This window comes from Vicugna pacos, chromosome 18 (genome assembly GCF_048564905.1).
Source record: "Vicugna pacos chromosome 18, VicPac4, whole genome shotgun sequence".
In the NCBI taxonomy this organism is placed as follows: domain Eukaryota; kingdom Metazoa; phylum Chordata; class Mammalia; order Artiodactyla; family Camelidae; genus Vicugna; species Vicugna pacos.
The window spans coordinates 23101239-23120738 of record NC_133004.1 but is presented as its reverse complement, the minus strand read 5'-3'; the positions used below and the strand labels follow the sequence as shown (position 1 = coordinate 23120738).

The following is a 19500-nucleotide window of genomic DNA, read 5'->3' as shown; positions in this document are numbered from 1 at the left end:
ATTCCAGAGCCAGGGTATTGGGGACTCCTCCAGAGATTCCATCACCCCCTTCCCTAACACTCTGAGGAGCTGAAAACAGTTTGGAAACTTTTTTTTTTTTTGCCTTTTCCCATTATAACCTGGAAAGAACACTGATCAACACAAACCGATGGGTCGTTCTCTCTCTTGCCTTCTGAGACCACCTGCACTCTCTATGGAGTGTGTATCTCTCTACATAAATTTACTTTCACTTTAAAAAAAAAACCAAACAAGACAAAACCAATAAAGATCATTTATTATAAAACCACTGAAACTTTCCTTAAAAGCTTGAGCTTGCAATAACTTGAAGGTGACAGAATGAAGGATGGTGGTCTCCACGCCCATCGTCATCTGCATCTTTCATAGCGCCTTAGCCTCCTGGCCTCCATCCCCCTGCAATGCCGTCCCTGTGGTGAGGTCCGCCACGAGCCGACTTCTGGATAAGGATAAGGGATTCAGGACCGGTCCCAGCCTTAAACCGAGTGTCCGGAGGCCCGCGCAGAATTTAGCAGCCGTCTGGTCCGAGCTCTGGCTAAAAAGAAAGCAGCTGGTTGGGTGCAGGCTTTAAGGAGACGACCCTAGAGCGATGGTTTTCAAACTCTGGTGTGTAACACAATTAGCTGCAGGGCATGTTAAAACACAGATTACTCGGTCCCATCCCCAGTTTCAGATTCCGTGGGTCAGGGTGGGCACCCGAGTTTGCAGCTCTAACAAGCTCCCAGGTGATGCTGATCCTGCTGGTCCTGGGACTACGCTTGGAAATCCGCTGTCCTAGTTATCTAAGTGGTAGGGCAGGCCCACGAGAGACTCTGCGGAGGACATCCCCGAAAAGTGCTGCTGCCACGTCCCTCCAGGACCCTCGCCCAGAGTGCACAGATGTGCTAGATTTTCACCTTTGGGTCCTGCCCCTGTCTCCTTCCCAAACTCTTCTCGCTCTCCCGGCTCGGGAGCTGGGGCCCACACCCAGGGATTTTTAAGACCTGGTGGCTGTTCTCAAAACTGTCCCAGGCCCTGAGACTAAGGAAGTGGAATGAGCCGCAAAGATGCAGCAAGCAAGTCCACCTTCCCGGGCTCCTGGGCGGAGGAAGCATTCCCTTCTGGGACCCCTGGAACTCCTACCTCGGTTTTCGCGGATCCGAAGCTGGAAAGACATCGCCACGATGAGGAGCATCGTAAGATGCTGGTAGAAGGGCAGCCCAATAATGAAGATCAGGACTCCGCATCCTGGGACCGCGCTCACCACGAGTAAGACCCCGAACCACCACCACCGGTGGAGCGCCGTCATCAGTTGGCAGTCCGGGCCTGGGGAGGGGAGGAAAGGGGTGCTGAGCCTCGGGCCCCAGGGTCACGAAGGGAAGGGGCCCTCGGGGTCGGAGTCCGCCCAGACTGGCCCACGGAGCGTCCAGGATTCCAGGAAACTTCGGGGGCACTGACAGAGCCCCACCCGTGAGAAGTAACGTGGGCGGCATCGGACCGGATGCCACCGGCGGACATCCAAGGGCGCGGGGCTCCGGGCTCACTCACCGAACACGGGCAGCATCCACAGCTCCACGTAAAGGATCTCTGGGTTGTAACTGTCGTCTGGAATCTGCCTCAGACTTAGGGCACGACGATGCCCCGGGCGCCGGTGGGACACCGGGAGCAGCATCTCCCAGGGCGCAGGAGGGAGGGAGGGAGCTGGGGAGGCGGCCTCTCACGGCTCCGGCCCCGCCCCTGCCGCGCGCCCAGACCAGCATCCCGCCGCAGCCGCCGCAGCCGCCGCAGCCGCCGCAGCCGCCGCAGCCGCCGCAGCCGCCGCAGCCGCCGCGCCCCTCCGGCCCTCCCGCCCTCCGGCCCTCCGAACCAGCGGTTCCGGAACAGGGTTGCTGTCCGTCACCGACTCCGCCGTCTGAGGGCCCTGGAACACCCCCAGGCCCGCTAGGCTGAGTTTGCGAGGGTCTCTGGCCGGCTGCATAGCCATGTGGGCTGGGGCAGATCGGGCTCCTCGGGTGCCAAGCGGAGAGAATTTGGGAAGGGGGTCAGGGGAGGAAGCCGGGCGGCCTCGGAGGACTCCACCGTCCTCGAAGCCTCCATGTCTTCTAGAAGGCCCTTCTCTCCAGGCTGAGGTCTCCCGCAGCCACAGCTGTAGGAACCACACCTGCCCACCTTGGGGGAACCTGCAGCCCGCGGAGCCCGGCGGTATGACCCTGAGCCGCGCTCACTGAGTGCCTGCACCCACCATTCAAGACCTCTTTCCAGAAAACGGAAGCTCCAACACCTGAAACAACTTGTTTGGAGAGAGGAAATTTGCATGTGATGAAAATGGTCCTTGACCTCTTTGATCTTCGTACCCAAAACATATAATCCCACCCTAATCTTGGCGAAAACCTTACACGACTTCCAGGAGGGGCAGGCTGTGCGCCTCAAAAGTGTCAAGGTGATCAAAACCTATGCAAGTCTGGGAAAACGTGACAAGCAAGAGGAGCCTAAGGAGATGGTGAGATGACAGGCAATGTGGGGTCCTGCAACACAAAAGGGATAATTGGTTAAAAATAATAATAATAATTAAGGAAATGGGAATAAGTAGGAACTGTTTCATAGTAATGTGTCACTATTGTTGATTTTAACGATGATTAACAGTGTGTATAATACACTCTATAGAGGACTGTTAATGATAGGGAAAACTGAAAAGATACAGTGTGGGACTCTACTATTGGCTCCTTTTTTCTATAAATCTAACACTACTGTAGAAAGTTAAGATCTAGTAGGAAAATTAAATACAGCTGGCCCTTGAACAACACGGGTTTGGACTGCACAGGTCCCCTTGTGCGTGGATATTTTCAGTAGTAAGTAGGCTTGGGAGTTGGCTGACTCCACAAATGCTGAGTGGCAGGTGGGGAGGAACCCGGTATACGGAGGGGTGACTGTAAGATATCAGTGGATTTTCCACTGTGTAGTGGATCGGTTCTCCTAATCCTGGTGATGTTCAAGGGTCAACGGTGAGCCGGAAATACTTACAAATGAAATGGTACATCTAGACTTTACCTCTAAACAATCTCAATGTAGGTAATATATACAAACAAGATCACTGATTATTTTGAAGCTGAACAATAGATAGACTGGGTTCATTACACCGTTTCTCTACCTCCTTTTGGTCTGTTTTTCTTAATAGAAAGTTTAATAGAAAGGAATGAGTTAAATCTATATGCCCAGATATGGGAAAGGAAAAAAGAAGTCTGAGAGTATGTTACGAAGATTAGTTAGAAAGGGGAATATTATGTGTCGTGTTATCCTTCCATACTGTGTATATTTGTATGTGTATATTTAAAATACAACATTAATTGAATAACTTCCGACAAAGGAAGGAAGTCTATTCAAACGACAATGACATTTTCAGTCAATCCTCCAATCTCAAGGTATCTTTTTTTAATCCCTTAAACAGAGTAACAGGCTTCTGTGTAATAGGCAGACCATAAATCCCGTGGGTCTCCCCCCTTCTGTTTTAGCAGCGCGGTTGGTTTACCCAACACATGACGGGAACTGTGTGGAACGCACACCCACTGCATTAAAAAAAAAAGTCACCTCTTGTTTCAGGAAAAGTTTTGTTTTAAATAAAATACTTCCTTTATAGGTGCAAAGGGAAAGTAAATCTTCCCACCTGGCAGTCTCCTAAAATGTGATCCATGAAGGTGATAATGAAGTCTGGGGAAATACTTAATTTATTTTTATTTTTTAAAATATTTTTAACAGAGGTACTGAGGATTGAACCCAGAACCTCATGCATGCTAAGCACATGCTCTACCACAGAGCTGTACCTTCTCCCATCTGGGGAGATATTTTAATAAATGAAAAAGTCCACCAAAGAGGGACATTTACAGAGACTAAAGCTGCCCAGGAGGATGAAAGTACCAGGGAGGTAGGGGTGTTTTTGTTGTTGTTGGTAGTTGATGTTGTTCTTTTTGCTTTGCTTTTGTCTCGCAGCAGACCGCCGTCCGCAGTGGCTGTTGCCCTTCTGTGGAGCCAAGGTTTTAAGCAGCTGTTGGACCGGGAAGCCCTTGAAGTAGCCGGAGTCCATTCCCCAGGTGAGAATTCTTCCTATATACAAGAAAAAGGGTTTGATAAACACAACTAGAAGAGCGGGACATTAAGTGTGGGGCCGTGCGCTCCCTTCCAAAAGAGAATGTACTCAGCTTGCATCCCACAGGGCAGAGGGCAGAGGGATGAGGAAATGACATGTCCTTCAGAATCTTTAACCTGCTCAGGGGGAGGGTATAGCTCAGCGGTAGAGCACATGCTTAGCATGTATGAGGTCCTGCGTTCGATCCCCTGTACCTCCATTTAATAAATAAATAAGTACACTTAATTACCTCCGCCCCCAAAATTTCTTTTTAAATCTTTCACTTGCTCTATTCGTGATCCTGCTGACCACTTTGTAATGTTGTGTTTGTTTTGGTTTGGTTTTTGGTACGGGAAGGTAATTAGGTTATTTATTCATTCATTTATTTATTATGTTTTTTAATGGCAGTACTGGGGATTGAACCCAGGATCTCAGCATGCTAAGCATGCACTCTGCCACTTGAATTATTTCTACTTTGTGATGTTTTTATTAGCACGTAAAGAAAAGCAGCATATCGGTGCCCTGAACAAGAGAAAAACTGTTCTTTGAATGTAATCCCTTTCTCAGGAATGAGATGAGAAGCAGTTTCCTCACCCCCCAGGGATCTGTAACCAGGCTATGTCTGTGGGCTTGGCCATCAACCGGCCTCTCTTCTGAATCTACTGCTAGAAAGAAGAGACAGGGCTGCGACTTTCTAAATTCTGAGACAATTCAAGTCAATAAAGAGGGGAGGGTATAGCTCGGTGGTAGAGTGTCTGCTTAGCATGCACAAGGTCCTGGATTCAGTCCCTAGTACTGCCATTAAAAATAAATAAATAATCCCACTCGTGGGCATATATCCAGAGAAAACTCTAATTTGAGAAGACACATGGACCTCAATACTCACAGCAGCACTATTTACAATAGCCGAAACATGCAAAGAACCTTAAATATCTATTAACACATAAATGGATAAAGAAGAAGTGGTATACGTATACAGTGGAATACTACTCAGCCATAAAAAGTAAATAAAATAATGCCATTTACAGCAACATGGATGGACCTGCAGATCATCATTCTAAGGGAAGTAAGTCAGAAAGAAAAAGAAAATCCCATATGATATCACTTGTATGTGGAATCAAAAAAAAAAGACACAAATGAACTTATTTACAAAACAGACAGACTCACAGACATAGAGAACGAACTTTTGGTTACCTGGGGGAAAAGGGGTGGGAAGGGATAAACTGGGAGTTCAAGATTTATAGATCCTGCTACTATATATAAAATAGATAAACAACAAGGCCCTACTGTAGAGCACAGGGAACTATATTCAGTAGCCTGTAATAACCTAGAATCAAAAAGAATATGGAAAAATATATGTATGTATATGTATGACTGAAACATGCTCTACACCAGAACCTGACACATTGTAAACTGACTATACTTCGATAAAATAGAATGCAAAACAATAGAAAAGTAGAGAAGCAAACAAAATTACTCCCCCCTACCAAATAAAACCTCACTAGTCGGGGGCTGTGAAACCAATGTGAGTAATATCTGATTCTTACCAAATATTCTGAGTGTCAAATAAAAGGATTTCATCAAAAATGGTTTTGAACAACATGTCAATAAAGTTCTCAATCTTAGACTCACAGCTATTTTAAAAGACAAATCAATCAGCTTAGGATCTGGTAAAGAAAAGGAGGTGTTCTTGACCTCTGGCTACAGAGTCCCCATGTTGGACAACTGAGGGAAGGAGCTGCCTGCACCCAGAACCACCCCCATCCCCACCGCAGGCTCTGAGCACAGCTGTGAGATTCCTCTCAAATAATGGTAGTTGTTTTTGTATATCTATATATATATATTTTATTGAAGTCTACTAGTTTACAATGTTGTGTCAGTTTCTGGTGTCCAGCACGATACTTCAGCCATATGGGAACATACATATATTCGTTTTCATATTCTTTTTCACTGTAAGTTACTACAGGATACTGAATATAGTTCCCTGTGCTATACAGTATGAACTTGTTATCTATTTTATATGTAGTAGTTAGTATCTGCAAATCTCAAACTCCCATTTATCCCTTCCCTCCCTCTTCCTACCCTCACCCCCATAACCAGAAGTTTGTTTTCTGTGTCTGTGAGTCTGTTCCTGTTTTGTAGATAAGTTTCTTTGTCTTTTTTTTAGATTTCACACATAAGCGATATCATATGGTATTTTTCTGTCTTTCTCTGGCTTACTTGACTTAGAATGACATTCTCCAGGTCCATCCATGTTGCTGAAAATGGCATTATTTTATAATGGTAGTTATGCGGAAACATGATCAGTAGGTGAACTTGAAAGTTCTCTTCTTTCATTTTTCCCCTTTACCTACTTGGTCATCTGTAGGGAATGTTTTTGTTTGTTTGTTTTAATTTAAAAAAATGTTTTTATGTGGGGAATGTTAAGATGAAGACTGCTTTGGAAAAGTGTCCCCAGAATTATAAGACAAAGGCCACTGTACCTCTTAATTGTGACACCCAGGAATAGGGTGCACAGGAAGCTGCAGAAAAAAGATTCTAGCTCCATCTAGTAGACAGAAATACGTTTACCTCCTGAAATTAGAAACTCGCCAAACTTTAAAAAGATGTGAGCATTCCGAACAGAAGGTGGGGAAGGAGGTATCTGTCCATTTGTTGGGTTAAAAAGGCACTGGGAGACACACGGTAAGTGATGGAGAGGGTGTGGAGAACAGGGAACCCTCCTGCACGGCTGGTGGAAATGCAGTGTGGTGCAGCCACTGTGGAAAATAGTGTGGAGGTTCCTTAAAAACTAATAGACTTACCATATGATGCAGCAATTCCACGCCTGTGCATATATCAGGAGAAAACTCTAATTCGAAAAGATACATGCACCCCAGTGTCCATAGAAGCACTATTTACAGTAGCCAAGAGCTGGAAGTAACCTAAAGGCTCATGGACAGATGACTGGATAAAGAAGAAGTGGTATATATATATATATACACGATGGAATACTACTCAGCCATAAAAAGTAATAAATAATGCCATTTGCAGCAATGTGGGTGGACCTAGAGATAATCATAGTAAGGCAAGTCAGTTAGAGAAAGACAAATCCCTTAGGATATCACTTATATGTAGAAAAAATGACACAAATGAGCTTATTTATAAAACAGAAACAGACTCACAGACATAGGAAACAAAATTAAGGTTACCAGGGGAAAGAGGGGGACATAAACTGGGAGTTTGACATTAGCAGATGTCAACTACTGCATGTAAAATAGAGATTATATAAACGACTGTATGTAAAACAACAAGGTCCTACTGTACAGCACAGGGAGCTATATTAAACAGCTTATAAGAGCCTACAATAAAAAAGAATATGAAAAGGAATGTGTATATTCACATGTGTATGTGTAACTCAATCACTGTGCCGTCCACCAGAAATTAATATGACATTGTAAATCAACTATACTTCAATTTTTTTAAAACGGGGTAGTGGGCAGAATAAGATAATGAAATGTTCAGTCTTGGGGGCTTGGGGAGATGATGCGGGCTTGGGGAGATGTGGGTTGGAGACATGATGTGGGCTTGGGGAGATGATTGGACTGTGGGAGATGACTCGGGCTTGGGGTGACGAAGCGGTCTTGCAGATATGCTCTGGGGCTCAGGGAGATAATGCAGGCTTTGGGAGATGACGTGGGCTTGGGAGATCATGCGGTCTTGGGGAGATGATTTGTGCTTGGGGACATGATGTGGGGTTAGGGTGGTGGTCGGCTTGGGGACATGTGGGCTTGGAAAAATGATGCGGGCTCATGGAGTTAATGCGGGCTTGGGGAGATGATGCGGGCTCGGGGAGACTTTGTGGGCTCGGGGAGATGATGTGAGCTTGGGGAGATCATGTTAGCTTGGGGAGATGATGCTGGCCTGTGTAAATTATGTGGGCTTGCAGATATTACGATGGCTTGGGGACATGTTACAGGCCCAGGTAGATATGGGGGCTTTGGAAATTTTGTGGGCTTGGGGTGACAGTGTGCCTTTTGTGAGATTTTGGCTTGGGGAGATGATTGGGCTTGGGGAGATGATTTGTGCTTGGGGACATTATCCGGGCTTAGGGTGGTGAGGTCGGCTTGGAGACATGTTGGCCTGAAAACACGTATGCGATCTCATGGGTTCGATGCGGGCTTGGAGAGATGATGTGGCTCCGGGAGATGACACGGGAGTGTGTAAATGAAGCAGGCTCGTAGATACTATGCCAACTTGGGAACATGATGCGGGCTTGGCTAGATGATGCGGGCTTGACAAATGATGCAGGCTCAGGGAAATGATATGCCTTTTGGAAGATGTGGGCTTCGAGAGACGATGTGTTCTTCGGGAGACTATGTGGGCTCGGGGAGATGATGTGAGCTTGGGGAGATCATGTTAGCTTGGGGAGATAATGCGGGCTTGCAGATATTACACCGGCTTGGGGACATGACACAGGCTTGGGTAGATAATGCGTGCCTGGGAAATGATGCGGGCTTGTGGAGATAATGTGACTTTTGGGAGATTTTCGCTTGGGGAGATGATGCGGGCTTGGGGAAATGATTGGGCTTAGGGAGATGATTCAGGCTTGGGGAAATGATGTGCCTTTTGGGAGATGTAGGCTTGGGGAGATGATGTCGCCTTGGGGAGATGATGCGGGCTTGGGGATATGATGCCGGCTTTGGGAGATGATCGGGTAGGAATATGATGCGGGCTTCGGGAGATGTTGTGGGCTTGGGGAGATGATGCGGGCTTGAGAGATCACGCGGGCTTGGGGAGATGATTTGTGCTTGGGGACGTGATGCGGGCTTAGGGTGGTGAGGTCGGCTTGGGGCATGTGGGCCTGGAAACATGATGCGAGCTCGGGGGTTCGATGCGGGGCTTGGGGAGATCATTTGGGCTTGGGAGATGATCCGGGCTTGGGGAGATGATGTAGGCTTGGGGAGATGATGCGGGCTTGGGGAGATGATTGGGCTTAGGGAGACGATGTGGGCTTGGGGAGGTGATGAGGGCTTGGGGAGATGATTGGGCTTGCGGAGATGACTTGTGCTTGGGCACATTATGCGGGCTAAGAGTGGTGAGGTCGGGTTGGGGACATGTGGGCCTAGAAACATGATGCACACTTGGGGAGTGAATGCGGGCTTGGGGAGATGATGTGAGCTTGGGGAGATCATTTTTGCTTTGGGAGAGGATGCGGGCCTGTGGAAATGATGCTGGCTTGCATAGATTACGCGGGCTTGGGTCATGACACAGCCTTGGCTAGATGGTGCGGGCTTGGGGAGATAATGTGCCTTTTGGGAGATTTGGGCTTGGGCAGATAATTGGGCTTGTGGAGATGATGCGTGCTTGGGAAGACGATGTGGGTCCGGGAGATGACACAGGCGTGCTTGAATGATGCAGGCTCGCAGATAGTACGCTGACATGGGAACATGATGTGGACTCGGCTAGATGATGCAGGCTTGCGTAATGATGCAGGCTTGGGGAAATGATGTGCCTTTTGGGAAATGTGGGCTTGGGAAGAAGATGTGGGTTTTGGGGACATGACACAGGGTCCGGGAGATGACGCGGGCTCGCAGACATTTTTCGGGCTTGTGGACATGACGTGGGCTGACTTACAGAACACGTGCTCTGGGACATGATGCCGGCTCGGATACACAACACAGGTTCAGGCAGATGACGTGGACTTGGAGAGCTGATGTGCGCTTGGGAAGATGTGGGTTTGGAAAGATGTGGGCTTGGAGAGGTGATTCCCACTTGGAGTGATGATGTTGGCTTGGGGAGATGTTGGCTCAGGGAGACGACCCGGGCTCATGGAGATAACGTGGGCTCCCTGATATGGCGTCGGCTTGGGAACGTGATGCGGGCTCGAGGACATGACACCGGCCGGGGGAGATGATGGGGGCTCGGGGAGATGACGTGGGCTTGCAGACATTTTTCAGGCTCACAGACATGACTTGCACTCGCTGACATGACGTGCACTCGAGGACATGACACCGGCTCAGGGACACGACATGGGTTCAGGGAGATGACGTGGGCTTGGTGAGATGATGTGGGCTTGGGGAGATGATTGGACTGTGGGAGATGTCTCGGGCTTGGGATGATGAAGCGGTCTTGCGGATGTGCTGTGGGCTGAGGGAGATCATGCAGGCTTTGGGAGATGATTTGTTATTGGGGACATGATGCGGGCTTAAAGTAGTGAGGTCCGGTTAGGTACATGTGGGCCTGGAAACATGATGCGGCCTCGGGGAGTCGATGCGGGCTTGGGAGGATGATGCGGGCTTGGGGAGACTATTTGGGCTTGGGGAGGTGATGTGAGCTTCGGGAGATCATGTTGGCTTGGGGAGATGATGCAGGACTCTGTAAATGATGCGGGCTTGCAGATATTATGCCAGCTTGGGGACATGACACAGGCTCGGCTAGATGATGCGAGCTTGGGAAATGATGCGGGCTTGGGGAGATGATGTGGGTTTGAGGACATGATGCGGGTTTGGGGAGATGGTGTGGGCTTGGGGAGAATATGTGGGCTTGGGGAGATGTTTGCTTGGGGATATAATGCGAGCTTGGGGAGATGAAGTGGCTCCGGGAGATGACACGGGCGTGCGTAAATGGTGCAGGCTTGCAGATACTACGCCAACTTGGGATCATGATGCGGGCTCGGCTAGAAGATGCGGGCTTGGGAAATGATGCAGGCTTGGGGAATTGATGTACCTTTTGGGAGATGTGGGCTTGGGATGATGATGTGGGCTTGGGTACATGATGCGGGCTTGGGGAGATGAAGCGGGCTTAGTGCGGTGAGGTCAGTTTGGGGACATGTGGGCCTGGAAACCCAATGAGGGCTTGGGGAGATAATGAGGGCTTGGGGATATGTCAGTTTGGGGACATGATGCAGGCTTGGGGACATGACACAGGGTAAGGGAGATGACGTGGACTCGCAGACATTTTTCTGGCTTGTGGACATGATGTGGCCTCACTGAGATGACACGTGCTCTGGGACATGACACCAGCTCGGGAGCACAACACAGTTTCAGGGAGATGACGTGGACTTGGAGAGCTGATGTGGGCTTGGGAAGATGTGGGTTTGGAATGATGTGGGCTTGGAGAGATGATTCAGACTTGGGGAGATGATGTTGGCTTGGGGAGATGTTGGCTCGGGGAGATAACGTGGGCTCAGGGAGATGATCCGGGCTCATTGAGATGATGTGAGCTCCCTGATATGGCATCGGCTGGGGGACATGACGCGGTATCGAGGACATGACACCGGCTTGGGGAGATGACGTGGGTTCAAGGAGACAATGGGGGCTCAAGGAGATGACGCGGGCTTGCAGACATTTTTCAGGCTCGCAGACATGACTTGGGCTCAGTGACATGACGTGGGCTCGAGGACATCACACCAGCTCAGGGTCACGACACGGGTTCAGGGAGATGACGTGCGCTTGGGGAGATGATGTGGTCTTGGGAGATGATTGGACTGTGGGAGATGACTCAGGTTTGGAGTAATGAAGAGGTCTTGCAGATATGCTACAGGCTCAGGGAGACGATGCAGGCTTTGGGATATGACATAGTCTTGGGAGATCATGCGGGGTTGGGGAGATGATTTGTTATTGGGGACTGATGCGGGCTTAAAGTAGTGAGGTCGGGTTTGGTACATGTGGGCCTGGGAACATGATGCGGCCTCGGGGAGTCGATGCGGGCTTGGGAGGATGATGCGGGCTTGGGGAGACTCTTTGGGCTTGGGGAGATGATGTGAGCTTCGGGAGATCATGTTGGCTTGCGGAGATGATGCGGGCCTGTGTAAATGATGCGGGCCTGTGTAAATGATGCGGGCTTGCAGATATTACGCCGGCTTGTGGACATGACACAGGCTCGGCTAGATGATGCGAGCTTGGGGAGATGATGTGGGTTTGGGGAGATGATGCGGGTTTGGGGAGATGATGTGGGCTTGGGGAGATGATGTGGGCTTGGGGAGACTATGTGGGCTTGGGGAGACTATGTGGGCTTGGGGAGATAATGCGGGCTTGGGGAGATGATGTGGCTCCGGGAGATGACACGGGCGTGCGTAAATGGTGCAGTCTCGCAGATACTACGCCGACTTGGGATCATGATGCGGGGTCGGCTAGAAAATGCGTGCTTGGGAAATGATGCAGGCTTGGGGAATTGATGTGCCTTTTGGGAGATGTGGGCTTGGGTACATGATGCGGGCTTGGGGGGATGTGGGCTTGGGGAGATGAAGCGGGCTTAGTGCGGTGAGGTCAGTTTGGGGACATGTGGGCCTGGAAACCCAATGAGGGCTTGGGGAGATAATGAGGGCTTGGGGATATGTCAGTTTGGGGACATGATGCAGGCTTGGGGACATGACACAGGGTAAGGGAGATGACGTGGACTCGCAGACATTTTTCTGGCTTGTGGACATGATGTGGCCTCACTGAGATGACACGTGCTCTGGGACATGACACCAGCTCGGGCGCACAACACAGTTTTAGGGAGATGACGTGGACTTGGAGAGCTGATGTGGGCTTGGGAAGATGTGGGTTTGGAATGATGTGGGCTTGGAGAGATGATTCAGACTTGGGGAGATGATGTTGGCTTGGGGAGATGTTGGCTCAGGGAGATGACGCGGTCTCAGGGAGATGTCTCAGGCTCGTGGTGATATTTGGGTTCCCTGATATGGCATCGGCCCGGGGATTGACGAGGGCTCAGGGACATGAAACCGGCTCGGGGATATGACATGTGCTCATGGAGATGATGGGGGCTCCGGGAGATGATGCCGGCTCGGGGAGATGATGCGGGCTTGGGGAGATGATGTGGGCTTGGGGAGATAATGTGCCTTTTTGGAGATTTTTGCATGGGGAAATGATGCGGGCTTGGGGTGATGATTGGACTTAGGGAGATCATGCGGGCTTGGGGAGATGATGTGGGCTTAGGGAGATGATGCGGGCTTAGTTAGATGATGCGGGCTCGGGAAGATGATATGGGCTTGGGGAGATGATTGGGCTTAGGGAGGTTTTGCGGGCTTGGGGTGATGATGTGGGCTTGGGGAGATGATTGGACTGTGGAAGATGACTCGGGTTTGGGGTAATGAAGAGGTCTTGCAGATATGCTGTGTGCTCAGGGAGATGATGCAGGGTTTGGGATATGACGTAGTCTATGGAGCTCATGCGGGCTTGGGGAGATGATTTGTTATTGGGGACATGATGCGGGCTTAAAGTAGTGAGGTCGGGTTTGGTACATGTGGGCCTGGAAACATGATGTGGCCTCGGGGAGTCGATGCAGGCTTGAGAGAATGATACGGGCTTGGGGAGACTATTTGGGCTTGGGGAGATGATATGAGCTTCGGGAGACCATGTTGGCTTGGGGAGATGATGCAGGCCTGTGTAAATGATGCGGGTTTGCAGATATTACGCCGGCTTGGGGACATGACACAGGCTCGGCTTGATGTTGCGGGCTTGGGAAATGATGCGGCATTGGGGAGATAAGGCGCCTTTTGGGAGATTTGGGCTTGAGAAGATGATTGGACTTGGGGAGAAGATGTGGGCTTTGGTATATGATTGGGCTTAGGGAGATGATGCGGGCTTGGGGAGATGATGTGGGCTTGGCGAGCTGATGCAGGCTTGGCGAGATGATGCTGGCTTGGGGAGATAATGTGGGCTTGGTGAGATGATGCGGGCTTGGCGAGATGATGCTGGCTTGGGGAGATGATGCGGGCTTGGGGAGATAATTGGGCTTTGGAGATGATGCAGGCTTGGGGAGATGAAGCGGGCTTAGAGTGGTGAGGTCAGCTTGGGGACATGTGGGCCTGGAAACCCAATGAAGGCTTGGGGAGATAATGTGGGCTTGGGGATATCTCGACTTAGGGACATGATGCAGGCTTGGGGACATGACACAGGCTCGGGGAGATGACATGGGCTCGTAGACATTTTTAGGGCTTGTGGACATGATGTGGGCTCACTGACATGACACGTGCTGTCGGACATGACACCGGTTCGGGAACAAAACACACGTTCAGGGAGATGACGTGGACTTGGATAGCTGATGTGGGCTTGGGAAGATGTGGGTTTGGAATGATGTGGGCTTGGAGAGATGATTCAGACTTGGGGAGATGATGTTGGCTTGGGGAGATGTTGGCTCAGGGAGATAACACGGGCTCAGGTAGATGTCCCGGGCTCGTGGAGATATGTGGGGTCCCTGATATGACGTTGGCTCGGGGACTTGACGTGGGCTTGAGGACATGACAGCGGCTCGGGGATATGACGTGTGCTCATGGAGATGATGGGGGCTCGTGGAGATGATGCGGGCTTGGTGAGATGATGCGGGCTTGGGGAGATGATGCAGGCTTAGGGAGATTATACAGTCTCAGGGAGATGATGTGGCTTGGGGAGATGATGTGGGCTTGGGGATATGATTGGGCTTGTGGAGACGATGCGGGCTTGGGGATATGTGGGGTTGGAGACATGATGTGGGATGTGAAATAGCAAGAAAATACAGTGAACTGCTTTATTAAAAATAAAATACTGATCAATAAAGTATCACTATGTATAGATTATGGCATGTCTGTCACTGTAGTCAAAACCTCCTTGTACTGAAATCGGATACCACATGAAGCCAGAGCGTTAGCTTTTGTTTCACGTAGGAGAATGACTCCCAAACTGCGGTTTCTGAACTGGATACTTTTTTCTCCTTACCATCAGTGGAAATGATCAAGTAACCTCTCCATTCCTCTATCAAAGGAATCAGATCACTGCCAGAAACTAGAATGCCTGCCGTTATTAGCAACAGTTTTGAGATAATGGAAAGTTGATCAATTCCTATGGAAAATATGAACAGCCTCTCCTTGGATGAGGACATCATGAACGTCACTGTATCACTGTTGCAGGCAAATGGATTTGAATTCACAATATTGCTTTATCCAATGGACCAGAAATGAAACTCCCAGAAAATATAATTACATATATAGGCTTTTAAAACCCTCTGTATTTTCTGCACCTATAGTATTGGTTTTAAAACTATGTAAGTATACAAATTCATACACACACGTTTGATAATGACTTAAGAAAGTACCTCAGCATTCATTTTCTTATTAGCCTTTTCTGCCTCCTTTTGTTGGGAAAGATGATGGGCCAGGATTTCATCTTCTTTTACTCTGGCATTCTGCTCTTGAGAAAGTTGTCTCTGAGCATCTTTTCGCTCTTCTAACACTGGGAGACATATTTCATTAGATTTGGGGTTTTATATGATGAAAAAAAGTAAAAAAAAAAAAAGCTTTGAAGGGGAATCTTTTTTTAAAAAATCAAAAAACTGTTTAAAAAAAGAAGACACAGCCTTTTTAAAGCACAAGGATCTTTATCGCACATAAATAACTCAAATTGTAATTTAAATGACAGCTAAAGTTATCACAGAGCAAAAACACAGGGGGACGTATTTTCGGGAAAGAAAACTTCGTTATAAAGCATTTAACCAGTTCCATCACAGTCTCAAGGCAATTTAGCCTGTACTTTAAGCTAAAAAAGCCAAAATTAACACATGGATTTGAATTAAGACTATTACTTTGTTGAATGGACCAAAACCATCAATCATTATGTTAATAATTAAGCTCAATTTACCTTCCGTTCCTTAAATTATGATGGGGATTGTCCTGCTCTGGAAGCAGCTTCTAAACTGAGTGACAGGTCCCTTAATGCAGCAGCAAGCAATAAACCCCCTCTTCACAGCCTCCAGCTTATCAGATGCAGACTTTTTCTTTTAATTAGGGAAATTTTTTTTTCTTTTGGGTGGTGTCGGAGGTAATTAGGTTTGTTTATTTTTAGAGCGGGTACTGGGGATTGAACCCAGGACCTCACGTATGCTAAGCATGCACTCTACCACTTGAGCTATACCCTCCCTCTAATTAGGGAGATTTTAACAGCTTAAGAAAGAAGTGAACCCAATAGGTCTACTATTCCACCCCAGCCTTGCGGTTTTCTCTCCTTCTCCATAGTAGGGAGGTTCCTTTTTCAGTGCCTACAGCTTCAACCCTGCCTCCTGGAACACATGCTGTGTGTAATGTGTAAAGTTCCTAGTCTTTGTGAGCATGAAGTTAAGAGTCCCATAAAATAAAGGATTCCGTTGAATTGGTTGCAGATGGTTTGGTGTCTTTTTTCCTAATCCTCCACTTACATGATCTTCATTTGGAAGTCAGGTCTTCTGTTATTAGGACGCATAGATCCTTTCTCCAGGGGTTCCTGTGTTAACACTTTATCCACATAGCCCAGTCTCATGCACACTCGAGTTGGCTTTTCTCTCTTTCATCTTCTCCAAATCTTCCCTTTACAGGTTTTTCTACACTATTTTCTTTACCTTTTTTTGAAGTATTTTTCATCAGTTCCACTCCTGTTTAATCTTTCTCAGAAGCACAAGTTCACACACACACACACACACACACACACGAGTTCCCCACACCTGTGTTTTTGTGCCATTTTACTGGGCTGTCTCTGTGTTTGACTTAACATTTTCATTATTCCACAATACCACCACATTCCAGGAGAGACAACCATTTTCCTGTGAACTTCTCATTTTGATCCACACGTCTCAGTAAAATGGAGAAGAGTCGCAGACAACATGAGTGCTTTGTTTAAGATGCTGGCCATACATAAATACATTGCACCTGTTCCCAAAGACAAGCCTGTGCATCTGAGCTATGACTGGTCATTTGGCGCCACCTGCTGGACACAGAGAGTCACAGGGTGGGAAATCAGATCTGACTTCATGATTATCAGGAGCCCAGAGGTGACCTAGAACTCTGCTGAGCAAATTACTTCCTGCTGGAACAAAGCTTTATATCCCTTTAGAACAAACCTCTCCAACTCCTGATAAATATCTCTTGGCTAGATTATGATGCCCAGTTGCTTGGTCAAACACCAGTTTAGATGTTTCTGTGAATGTATATTTCAGGTGTGATTAGCATTTAAATCAGTAACTTTGAATAAAGCTGATTACCCTCCATAATGTAGATGGGCCTCATCCAATCAGCTGAAGGCCTTCAGAGCAAAGACTGAGGTTCCCCAAAGTGGAGGGAATTCATTTCATGGCTGAAGCATGGAAACCCAATCTGAGTCTCCAGACTATCGTCCCTTGGGATTCACACTCAAGACTGCAACATTAACTCTTACCTGAATTTCCAGGCTGCAGGCCCACCCTACGGATTTCAGCCATGATAGAAAGCTAGAAAGACAGACAGACAGAGATACAGGTACTCTATTATTTTCATTTCTCCCTTGGAGAACCCTAAGTAATCATCTTACTGTATCCCAGCGACAGGGGTATAGTTATGTTAATAGTTACAGCAAAGTACATTGCGGTCATCATCTCATGATATATATAAATTTAATCATTATGCTGTACACCTTAAACTTACAATACAGTGCTGCATGTCAATTACACCTCAATAAAATTGGAAGAAATAAATTGCAACTTGGGAGACACGGATTTGGGTAAAACTGAGTATTTCAAGGACGGAAGTCAGGGGCTTATAAAGACAAAAAGCCAGGAGGTTGTCAAAAGGTGCCTGATGAGGACTGTGACTGACACTGGCGTGAGCCAGGCAGGAGACACGTGTCCTTAAGGAAACACAGGTTATTTTAGGGAAGGGGCTTAGTAAGTATCTCAAGTTTCTGGCAGGTGTTCCGGATGACTTCATTAGGGCAACAAATGCTCACAGGGCCAGATTCTATGTGGGCTGAGATGTGCGTAAGCCACACCTCCTTAGTGAGCCCTCTCAAGCAATGCAGACTCCATTTTTATTTTCCTTTCACAAAGGCAGTCTTCTGCTGCCGGGAGCAGTGACCCCACCTCAGCCTGGAGGACATTCAGGTGAGCTTCAGCTCACTGGCTAGTGCTGTAGGAAGAGTGGAGTTGGCCATCGATCTCTTCCCTGCAGGCGAGGCAGCGCCCACGCCAGCTGTACATGAGCACAGCTACCTGTGCTCAGGCTTGAGCTGGGGTGGGGGCAGGGAGCATTCCTCCACCCTTCTAGGCTCATCTGGCTGGTCTAAGAATTAACCTGACATGAGGCAGACTAACAGGAGGAAAAAACAAACATTGAGTAACACGTATAATTCCTGTCTATACCCATGGGAGACAGCCAGGGTAAACGGAGTGAACTCGCCAAGAAGGCTGAAGCCCTCACCTTCAACATCACCTTCAGCTAAAGACTAAAGAGGATGCTGTAGGCAGTGGTCAGTTAGAAGTCGGTTACATGGAATGCCTGGAGAAATGAGTTCAGTTAGACAAGGGCCGGAAAGGTGTCACTTTGATTTAGATGTGGGGGTCATCAGTGACTAGCTGCATGGGGATGGAGGAAGGGGAAGACACACCAGAGTGGGTGGGGACAGACTGCAGGTGGGGAAGCAGGCAGATCCTTCAGGAAGTTTGTCGTCAGAAGTAAGACTGGCTCACATGAGAGGGAAGAAACAGGGAGATGTTTACAGAGGGGAATAGGAAGTCATCACTGAGAAGGAAGAAGATGCAAATTAACTAAATAAAAGTAGCAGGACCGCCGGGCAGTGCGTGACTTTCTTCAGCAGTACTTAGATGCCTAGGGGGACGTAAGGGGGAAGCATGAGAATCAGTCTGTTGTGTAGTTGGGAGTTTTGCCTAGTAAGCACACTGAAAGGACGGAAAAGGGACTAAAGGATGTAAGTAGGAGTTATTAAAATTTTAGCCCCTGGAAATTGTTGAGAAGGAGAATATTTCCTTCACTGGCTTATGTTCAGGGATTGGGAACCTGCAAATTCAATTGACTAAAGCAGATTACAGTGAGAAGAAAATTACACATGAATACATGCAAGAGTTCACAAAGAAGTGTGATTTGAGGGGTGGCTAGAATTGGGGGCTTATATACAATTCAATAAGTGACAGGAAAAGGAGAAAGGCATTTTCTGAAAAATGACTTCTTGGTGAGAGGGGAGAGAAAGGGCACTTATGGTGGAACAAGTGACATTTAGGAAATATAGATAACGCCTTAGGAGTATGTATGGGGGAGATGGCAGGTTTGTGACAATGTCCGTTTGCACCTGGTGCTTGGAACATGTCTCTAATTTTAAGACTCTTTCCAAAAAGTAAGTAAATAAGAGAAAATGAAAAGCCTGTAATATCTGTGAATCAGTGTTTAAGGTAACATACAGACAGTCTGATGGCACTGTGACGATTGTTGTGATCCATCAGAACATTGAAACAGCCGCAGCAGATCCAAACGCTGTCTGTCTAAATCTTTAGGTCTATAGACAGTGATTAACACTGGAAAATTCAAAAAAGCTATCAATCAACACTGCTCAATATCAACGGCAAGTTTGCTGGGTGGCTGGCTTTTGTTTAAACAGCTGGCATCCGGGCTCGGTGTGACTATGTAATACTCC

At 47.9% G+C, this 19500-nt stretch overlaps 2 protein-coding genes across 4 annotated transcripts; both read right to left on the bottom strand.

Moving 5' to 3' along the window:
* Positions 1 to 255: 255 nt before the first annotated feature.
* On the bottom strand, positions 256 to 1725 carry LOC140685413 (KH homology domain-containing protein 1-like). Of its 3 annotated transcripts, none has more exons than XM_072942079.1 (3): positions 1543 to 1725; positions 1138 to 1320; positions 256 to 550 (listed from the first exon to the last, which is right to left on the bottom strand). In XM_072942079.1, the coding sequence occupies exons 1-3, from the start codon at positions 1664 to 1666 to the stop codon at positions 492 to 494; spliced, it is 366 nt and encodes a 121-aa protein (XP_072798180.1). In that variant the 5' UTR covers positions 1667 to 1725; the 3' UTR covers positions 256 to 491. The 3 variants fall into 3 exon arrangements, with proteins under 3 accessions (XP_072798180.1, XP_072798181.1, XP_072798182.1); XM_072942080.1 differs by having other exon boundaries at positions 256 to 546; XM_072942081.1 differs by lacking the exon at positions 1543 to 1725 and adding an exon at positions 1463 to 1526.
* Positions 1726 to 1935: 210 nt separating this feature from the next.
* On the bottom strand, positions 1936 to 19084 carry LOC116284119 (uncharacterized). The gene is made up of 5 exons (XM_072942141.1): positions 18273 to 19084; positions 17257 to 17308; positions 15170 to 15306; positions 3907 to 4092; positions 1936 to 2226 (listed from the first exon to the last, which is right to left on the bottom strand). Exons 1-5 carry the CDS (start codon positions 18279 to 18281, stop codon positions 1936 to 1938), a joined length of 675 nt encoding a protein of 224 aa, XP_072798242.1. The 5' UTR covers positions 18282 to 19084.
* Positions 19085 to 19500: the final 416 nt, after the last annotated feature.

Excerpts from the sequence above, each read along its gene's own strand:
- LOC140685413 (XM_072942079.1), bottom strand. The coding sequence starts at position 1,666 with ATGCTGCTCCCGGTGTCCCACCGGCGCCCGGGGCATCGTCGTGCCCTA. Across the intron at positions 1,321-1,542 it reads GTGGATGCTGCCCGTGTTCG|GCCCGGACTGCCAACTGATG; the intron begins GTGAGTGAGCCC and ends TCCCCTCCCCAG. Across the intron at positions 551-1,137 it reads TCGGATCCGCGAAAACCGAG|CCAGAGCTCGGACCAGACGG; the intron begins GTAGGAGTTCCA and ends CTTTCTTTTTAG.
- LOC116284119 (XM_072942141.1), bottom strand. Across the intron at positions 15,307-17,256 it reads CCTGCAGCCTGGAAATTCAG|TGTTAGAAGAGCGAAAAGAT; the intron begins GTAAGAGTTAAT and ends TATGTCTCCCAG. Across the intron at positions 2,227-3,906 it reads AAAACACCCCTACCTCCCTG|GCACTCAGTGAGCGCGGCTC; the intron begins GTACTTTCATCC and ends TGGTGGGTGCAG.